At 39.0% G+C, this 9,447-nt stretch overlaps 1 protein-coding gene across 2 annotated transcripts; it reads right to left on the bottom strand.

Annotated features, from left to right (window-relative positions):
* Window positions 1-1,399: 1,399 nt before the first annotated feature.
* Window positions 1,400-9,431, bottom strand: CPSF4_1 (Cleavage and polyadenylation specificity factor subunit 4). Of its 2 annotated transcripts, XM_051212121.1 has the most exons (7): window positions 9,397-9,431; window positions 3,455-3,568; window positions 3,217-3,420; window positions 3,080-3,175; window positions 2,952-3,045; window positions 2,850-2,920; window positions 1,400-2,771 (listed from the first exon to the last, which is right to left on the bottom strand). In XM_051212121.1, the coding sequence occupies exons 2-7, from the start codon at window positions 3,459-3,461 to the stop codon at window positions 2,416-2,418; spliced, it is 828 nt and encodes a 275-aa protein (XP_051072261.1). In that variant the 5' UTR covers window positions 3,462-3,568; window positions 9,397-9,431; the 3' UTR covers window positions 1,400-2,415. The 2 variants fall into 2 exon arrangements, with proteins under 2 accessions (XP_051072261.1, XP_051072260.1); XM_051212120.1 differs by having other exon boundaries at window positions 3,217-3,568.
* Window positions 9,432-9,447: the final 16 nt, after the last annotated feature.

Here is a 9,447-nt window from a genome sequence, read left to right as displayed (position 1 = left end):
GTCATATCAGTTTTTTCTGCTTCAATTAGCTCATTAATTTAGGTTTAAAATTCCACTAGTTGGTCTTTATTTCTGAACTAAGATTTTGTGTTTAACTTTAACACTATTTACCCAGCAATTCCAACACACACAAGCAGCACTTCGAGGATACTTACAACTCAATATTTTCTAACCCTCAAAAACTTCCAAAAAGATGTACATTAGAATAAAACAAACTGCAACAAAATCCTAGTGTCAGTAAGTGTTTGTTATCCTACAAGAACCAGTTGCAGGTTACATTAAGAAAAGTCGAATAAGTTGTGGATTTTATTTGGAATTTATCACAGGATATACACTAAAAAGCTTCCGTTAGTTTTAAATGGCGCATTTGCTAGACAGAAAATGATAATCAACAAACAAATGAATCATGGACATGTAAGTGGTTGAATAACGAAGTAATTTTCAAAACATTACATCTAGTTCGACTAAATTTTGTTGAAATGGTTATCTAAGTTTAATAAGTAGTTCATCGGGACTTTCGCCCTGATAATTATAAAGCTACTCGCAACTGATTAGACATATTGTAATTATAGATAATAAGAAGCTATGTTACAGTGACATTTCCGCAATATTTAAACACACTATTTAGCAACTTGCAATCTTCATATTTTGCTATAATGGATGACTTTGCTATTCTATGTTTACAAATAGCTCGAAACGGTTGCCACTAGTAGTGTATTGGTCGCGTTCTAATAGGAATGAAGTAGCGACCGACCTAGCCACTTTACATCAATTAGTAAGATGCTTGCAGCTCAATTTCTCTGGGCCTAGTTCAGCACGAGATCACTACATCGTGTTCCAACGCTATGAGTAGTTGAACTTACGATACGTTTTTTTAGCTAGAGCTTTTGACAATAATTGATGCCGCACAGAACCTACATTTATTTTATTTAACTCATGTGAATTCTGGTACAGTGAGGGACCAAAATAAATGGACTATACAAATGAAGTGATAGTATTGCGAAAAAATAAAGGGGAGTGCAATCATTAAATAAATGATTATAAACAAGTGCTTGCCTATACGCATGTATTGCAGCATTTGTATTTCGAAGTTCCATAAATTCATGACCTTGGTGGAAAAATCAGCAAACAAATGACTTTAAGACCATACAAAAATAAAGTATCTTTGCTGAAAACAAAATGGAAAGAGACAGTTCAGTCTAGACGATCATACCCGTCGTCTACATGATGATATCGAGACATTTTAAACGTGTTATCACAAAAGTTCAAATCGAATTATTAACATATACCACTAACACAATATACTAAGATGGATATATGTATGCAGACCAACTGAACAGCAGGTAAGTGGACCGACATAGTCAAATAGATTACACTAATAAACGAAAACAGTTTAAGCTGTTTAATCCAATTATAAGTTTATTTTTATTCATTGCATGCATATAGATTCCGGTACAATGTAGGACCAATAAAATTGCATCACAAAAGAAATACGAGAGGAAATGGTAGTACAATCATTAAATAAATGGATAAAAACAGTATGTAGTAAGAGATATAGTTCAGTCGATAATACATTCAAAAAAGAAACCATCCAGTTAAAGGAGTTTACCTAACTTACGAAGAAAAAGATACGAAACTACAGCGGAATCGTCAGTGGCTTTTATTTTGAACTATATTTGATAGCATCTTAAGCTACAGAGTCGTACCATCTCTAGGACACCGAATGGGGATTCGTGATGACTCGTCAGATGCTAGTTCTATGCAGTTGTCTACAATACTGCGGTACAATGTCACTAAATGGCCACAAATATAACGATGGTTTCTAATTGACTAAATCTACTAATGCATAGCATTAATAGTCAGTTTAAGTTTAACATTGGTTAATATCATGCATTGGTAAATATATGTCTGAAAATTTGGCGGGAACTACTTTAATGGTTAAACTCTGTGTGAACTGCGTGTCTAAGGATTTCTTTCGGCTCATGTGTAGTTAGACGTTGGGAAAACAAATGTTTCATTCGAAGTTGTAGCAATAAAATGTTTTTCCATAACCGGGAATAATGACCAACTTAAACTCCAAACTATCATATGGATTGGAAGTGAAGGTCAATTGAGCTAAATGAAAGATGACTGGCAAACTAGCGTTTATAACTTTCCGATAGTAATTCTTTTATGGGAAATCTTAGAGGAAGTTATTTTTTAAAACTTCAGATACGCTTTACTGACAAGTACCGACAATTACGGTGTTTTACTTTTACGATTAGGTCGCTACATATTCACATTCTAAGAGACTACTACAGTCAAAAACTAAAACTTAGTTCATAGGAATTCAGCTTCGTTCTTTAGAAAATAATAAAAAATGTAGATAAGAGCTGTACAGGTTACAATACACTGGTTTCTAGTTTCACATTTGCATCAGCCACGAGCACTCTCCATTTCATGGGGTTGTAGTGAAACCTTACTGAGAAATGCTAAATAGCCTTTGTTGCATCGATTCGCATAATGTCCTTTCTCTCCACATTTAAAACATGTTACTTCGTCAAGTGGTTTTTGTGGGCCTTGTCGAGGTCCAGTAGGAGCAGCCTGTGAGGTCCCCATAAGACCACCGAACTTGAGACGTTCCGAAACAAAACGAGATCCGGGATTACCACCTTGTTGAGGCAACGCTGCGCCGCCAGTGCTAATATTCTGCATTCGCTGCTGCTCCTGTAGTCGAAGACGTTCCTCAGGCGATAGTTTGAGGCAAAATTGTATTTTGTGTCCACGTTCATCTAAAATGCAAAATACGGTACATTTTAAAGTCGAAAGACAGAAACTAATACACAGTATATGATGTAGAGGAAACTTACTGCAGTAATGACATATCCAGCGGCTTTTCTGTGTATCTTGATCACTTCCTGGAAGGGGCCACCATATAGGACTACAACGTTTAGAAATAGAGTTTTACTCACTGCGCATATTTACATTCACGTCCTTTAGGACAAAAACCATTTATGTAGTTTTTGCACGCTACTCGTCTGACATGTCGATTTCGGCACAAAGGACCTAGACATATCTCTAAAAGTAAGAATTCTATTACCGTTTCTGCAAAACCCTCTATCATACCAAGGGCAATCCTGTACCTTAGAAGCGGGGTCAATATGAAGAAATGGACATTCTTTATTCATACACTCTCCTGTATACCACTAGTAAGAAATAATCTGAAGCTCAACTTACCAAATTTCGAAAAGAAGTAACATTCTGGCATTTTAGTCATGTCATATTCGTGTAGGAACTCGCAGTCATCACCTTTTTTGCACAATCCACGAAGCCAATGCTTGCATACGACTGTCCTGTCAGCTTTGATATGTCTCAAAGGACATAAATTATTAAGGGGACATTGATTAATAATAAAAAAACGACAAACGCCAGCACCGGACTCTAAAGAAACAGTATTAAATAAAATCTAAATAACTGTTCATATTTGAGAAAGGCAAACATCCCAATCCAATTTGATTTTCTAGTTGGCTCTCAATGATAAAGTCAATGTCTGATACATCTGCTATTAAATTGTCCATCTCAAGATTAGCTACAAAAGACCAAATTCAAATAAGATTTTACTACTTAAATATTAGTGATACAGAAAGAAAATGAAGTCTACTGGTGACCAGTTCTATAGATATCTTATGTAAACTAGAGGTTTTAAGGAATATGAGTACCTACGTACGAGCGCGCTAATGCCATGTTTTGGGAAATGAGGAAATTATTTGTTAATAAATATAAAGATTGTAGATCGTTTCCAACCAACAATATTTGATCTACCTCATAGCTCTTTGTGTAATCCCTAATTTATAAATACTCTTGCAACAGCGGAGCAAAGCTATATCAAATGAATGATGATGATGGAGTTCTAGTACATAATTTTTTTCGAAACATATGTAGTAAACCATTTTCTAATGCAAAGCTAAGCTAGTTGATGTATTTGAGGACAAGTATAAACTGACATCATTGCGACGCATTATTCAGTTTACTAACTAATATTTTGTCTCATGCTTCTCTCCTTTACCCGGTTTATTACACTGCTATGTCAAGTATGGAATATTTTCAATTTACCCTCAAAAATTCTAAATTGGGTGAAAAAGTTTAACGTAATACCGGATGTGTTTACAACTGATTTGCAAACGGAAAGTGGTCATACATAGCTACGTTAATACTCTGGCAAACAATTGTAGCCAAAAAGAATTTATGAGCTAACGACTCACACTACCTATGCAATCTGTATAGTGGATCAGTCATCTTCAATCGATAACCCAATACAATCAATAAACAACATTTTTTAATTTCTCTACGGAGTTTAGAAGAATATTGAGCCTCATTGGTAGTTAACCTTTTGTCTTGAAACAGAAACAAACTAAATGTAATTCGTATGACAGATAAACTAGATAATACTCACTAAGAAAATGCCTGATAACGGTCACGATGAGAAAACACCGTATTATTGTAAATTGGATTTATCCTACATGTAAAGCTGGTCTAACAGATTAGCTATTGACCTCTATTCTGAGCCATGTCTGGTAACGTCTCAAGTCATTGAGTTGCACCATATCTCGGGCCCCAGTCAAAGAGTTGTAATGGACAAATAGATGCTAGTCCTATTCAGCTTTTTCACACCCCAGTATCATGGAAATCGAGTTCCAAAACTATAGAGTAAAACAACTTGCACCGACGCGTTGTAGACCCAACCTTTCACAACCAGACTAGCATCACGACAGCGACAAGGAGAGTCCGAGTTGAGGCAACCCTCTCTGGGTTCCACTTTACGCAGACTGATCTCACTACTTACACCACCACCAGCAATATCGTCGTAAAGTACTCCAACTCTTTATGAAGTTGAAAAAGCTATACGAAATCTGAAGCGTGGGAGAGCAGCAGGACCTCACAAGTTTACCTCCGAGATTTTTAAGGATGGCAGTCCAGTATTAGCAGTGAGGTTGACTGAGGCCTTAGGTAGAGTCTGGAAGCTGGACGTAATCCCATCTGACTGGTCTCAATCACTGATTGTGCCAGTCTATAAGAAAGGACAAAAGTCCTCTTGTGACAATCACAGAGGAACCAGTTTGACTAATATAGTGTCTAAAATATTAGCTTCAATAATACTTCGACGCCTAACCAAAGCTCGTGAAGAGCAGACTAGAGAAAACCAGGCTGGTTTTCGACCTGGACGTGGTTGTATAGACCAGATATTCACACTACGTCAGGTTCTAGAACACAGACACACATTCAGACGCCCCACAATGGTAGTATTTCTCGACCTTAAGGCGGCATTCGACTCTGTTGATCGTGAGGTTCTATGGCAGTGTTTGTCACTGAAAGGAGTACCAAAGAAGTACATTAACCTTATAAAGGCTCTCTACTCGAACACAACTGGTAGAGTGAGAGCTTATGGCGAACTGTCATCAGAATTGATTACCTCAAGTGGTGTTCGTCAGGGCTGTCCACTCTCCCCATTCTTGTTCAACTTTGTGGTCGACGTACTTTTAGAGATAACACTCTCCTCATCTAAATTTCCAGGGGTTGAACTTCTACCGGGAGGTTCACTTGTTGACTTAGAATATGCAGATGACATAGTTTTATTTGGTGAAGACGCTGACAAAATGCAGAGTCTTCTGACCACCGTAAGCAACAATGCAAGCATGTTCGGGCTGCCAGACCAAAACATGGCACAAATCAATGGAGTCACTGACAAGTGGACTGAGCCATGTTGGTAGGTGTAGACTACCTGGTTGGGATCCGCGAGACGATAGCAACCGATGGTTAGACACTTGGAATGACATGGCTAAAAATCGTTTGCAGTGGTGCAGGTGCATCCACTCTTTGTGTTCTCCCAAATTCTAATCTTCTGAATTCATCATGTCCCTTTTTTCTCTTTCAAAATTTATTTCACTGTATTATACTCCTTGAATAACATCTTCGAACCCTAATTTTTCCGATTACTGCTTATACTTTTACTACCTCTACCACTACGGTATTTGAATCGACAATTGTATCTCTGTGCTAATGTGGTATGGCAACTCGAATTGATGTACGTACGTACGTACGAAGTTCCACGTTGTTGATAACTGACTGAATATCGTCTCTATACTCAAGATAGAAGTCTTTCTTCGAGTAGCAGACCCACTCCACGAGTAATCCCATCAGAGCTACCTTCATAATGCAATTGATGATAAAGTTGAGGAGCAACATTTAAACTGAACAATTCTACTTAATCCCGTTTCTGAGACATAATAATCTCTCGAACCTTTCCATACAAGCAGCAGCCTCTGCAATAGTAGGGCTCAACATACACAAGTGAAAAAGCGAAATCCTGAAATACAACACAGGGAACACTAACCCAATAACACATGGAAAAACTCTGGAAGAGATGGGAACTTCCATGTGTCTGAGAAGCATCATTGATGAACGAGGGGGATCGGATGAAGTAAAGGCAAGGATTGGCAAAGCAAAGACAATATTTCTACAGCTGGACAACATATGGAACTCAAAACAACTGTCAACCAATATCTAAGTCAGAATATTCAATACGAACGTCAAGACAGTTCTACTGTACGAAGTTGAAACTTGGAGAACTACTACAACCATCATCAAAAAAGTACAAGTATTTATAAACAATTGTCTACGCAAGATACTGAATGTGCGTTAGCCATGTACGATCAGCAACAGCCTACTGTGGGAGAGAACAAACCAGCTTCCAGATGAAGAGGCAAGTTCGGTAAGACTCTGGAAGTGGATAGGACATACATTGTGGAAATCATCAAAACGGCATCATGAGGTAAGCGCCAACTCGGAATCACCGCCCCTGGTACGGCCGAGAGTGAGGAAAGTCCGCTCATCCTCTAGTATACAGCCACTGCCAGGGAAGTCCTACTCACTTCCTTCTCGCGAACGGGGTGTTGTTTACGAAATTGAGAGGACGAAAAGCGAATGTCCAGCGCTTTAACCGGGTTGATGGACACGGAGGGTTCACCTAGGGGAGTTAGAAAACCATGATTCCAAAACAATGGCGTGCATGGGCTCTAGGATCTGAAAGAACAAATGCAATGCGAACCAACAGTCGGTCACCGGCTACCATGGGACTGCATCTCTCGATGTCGCTCCATTGCCTTGTGGATCAGACCTTTAGGTCGAAGGCTCCGGGTGTGGCCGCTTAAGAAAACTACCTGCTTCGGTCTGGGCATTCGGGCAGTATCACAGTCCACACATAAATCACGTGACTGTGTTGCACATATGTACTCAGTCCTCCTTTGTACCAATATTCATGTGTTCAAACAAATAAAATAAATAACTCGGAATACTAAAGTGAAGAGGAAAAGAGGAAGAATAATGGGCATATTGAGTCGGAAATCGGAGGTAAACATCAAAAGAATGAACAGAAACTTCTAAGGATTGCCTAGGACAGAGTTCGGTGGAGAATCCTGGTGGGCGGCGCATGCTCCTCCGCGAGGTAACAGGCGTAAGTAAGTTCCCAAACAGCCTAGTCACTTCTCTGACCGAGAGTCCATCACCTTCCTTCAAAAGAGCCGAAGTTCAGCCATCTAGGTCTAGTGACCTGCGGCGCTTCAGGGGTCGGAGTTTCTTGCATATCATCTCGTTCGGTGGATCAGTCGTCACCACAAAATCTTATCGATGCTTTTGGGGCAACACGTTAGCTGCACTGTTCCTCAAAGTGCCCTGCCCACTGTCCAAGACGTCTAAGGACGTTACTGATTGGTGTACTACTAGCGTGACAGATCTTTTACTCACAATAGGATAATTTCTGTCAGTGGCTATGAGTTGAAAGTTTACGGCAGAAACCAGATGCAGCTGATGCTTTTGACTCGTCAGGAAGCGCCAATCATGTTTCTTGGTTCTTACACAATTCTTTGAAAGTCTTTATACAATTCGCCCCAAAGTAGACTGACGTAACTCGAGGAACGAGTAATCTTGAAGTTAGACGCAGCGTACTTGGTAAGGATGGCAAACTGACCGATGAAATAGTAAATATTTATCCTCTGAGATGGCTAGGACATACGTTACGTATGCCTAATCACCGCCTACCGCGACGTGAGACGATGGCTAGTGTGAGAGTAAGTTGGAAGAAAGCTAGGGTGCCCAAACCAGGACGTGACACTTGCATATGAAGGTACTGGCTGTTAGATTGAGCTGTGTATGTAAGTGTAGACTACCTCATTGAGGTCTACATTATCATAACTATTTGTTAAAGACTTCGAGTGATCGGCTTAATAACCGAAAGAAGCTTAAATCTCATTGTATAAGGTTTCCCCATGACTTCTCTGAGTGTAGTTATTTCTTATCCACTTGTTAGTTTTTGTCCTAAGATGTAGCCAAGGATCTCATTATCATGAAACATATTCCTAATGGTAACGATGTATTCGTAGGCACATAACTCGACAAATAGTTTCTTGTGTTGGTATTTAAAGTTTGTAGAACTATTTAGGGTAACTACCCAAGCTCCCAATTTGGGGGAAAATTTGGCACGTTTTAAGGAAGCCGCTATAGTAAACTTTGAGGAAATTTTGGGCAAATGGCACAAAAACCCCAAAATTTCCCCAGACTTGGGGAAATCCCCAAAGTTCCCCTCTAACCTTGGTCAAGGTCAGTTGATTTTGGGGATTTCCCCAAAATTTTCCCAAAGTTCCTCAAACATTGGTGAAGGTCATTTGACTTCGTGAGTTTCCCCAAAATTTCCTCAAAGTTGGGAGCTCGGGTAAACTCCTGGAAGAACTACGCCTTGGGTACGGAGGTCAAAATAAATATTATGTTCCGATAGGTAAGCATCATAAGGACAAATATGAAGAATATGACCAAAAAACGAGTTTTTGAGTAGGGATACTATCACTGAATTAAAAGTCTGATATCAGATAAAGAACTTAGAAACTAATAACCCTACTAAGTAAATTAATGACGGTTTTTAATCCTGGAAGAAATTGTCTAGTCGTCATTCATGAAAAAAACAAGATACCGCTCTAAATTAAAACTAGGAGCGTGGCAGAGAAGTGACAACATAAGTTCCAAGCGAATATTCAAATGGTGTTGTAAGACAATTCTATGTTTAAAACAGAACTCAAAACGTTAACGGTATCGTGGACCTCAAAGCCAGGAAACCTTCTGAATATAGTTTTGCTGCATAAAATTTATAACCGATCCCATTCTACAGCTGAGTTAAGAATTAAGGAGGGCAGAAAGTGAACGTTCTTCAGAATTAATTGATTCTGACTGGTACGCGGGGCCTAGATTACGTTGACAACGTTAGTAAAATGTCAGATCAACATTTTTACTATATTAATATTCAGAATTTACTGACTATTTCTGCAAATTACACGAGTAAATTGTTATCTGGTCAGTTGAAGTGAAACCAACCTTCAGTCGTAGACCAATTCTTTCGACTTACGCGCTTACCAATTTCAATCT

This window comes from Schistosoma haematobium, chromosome ZW (assembly GCF_000699445.3).
Source record: "Schistosoma haematobium chromosome ZW, whole genome shotgun sequence".
NCBI lineage: Eukaryota > Metazoa > Platyhelminthes > Trematoda > Strigeidida > Schistosomatidae > Schistosoma > Schistosoma haematobium.
This window is presented reverse-complemented; position numbering and strand designations above follow the sequence as displayed.

Coding starts and splice junctions, on each gene's coding strand:
- CPSF4_1 (XM_051212121.1), bottom strand. Junction 3,176..3,216: donor TTACTTCTTTTCGAAATTTG/GTAAGTTGAGCT, acceptor AGTGGTATACAG/GAGAGTGTATGAATAAAGAA. Junction 2,772..2,849: donor CTGGATATGTCATTACTGCA/GTAAGTTTCCTC, acceptor TTTGCATTTTAG/ATGAACGTGGACACAAAATA.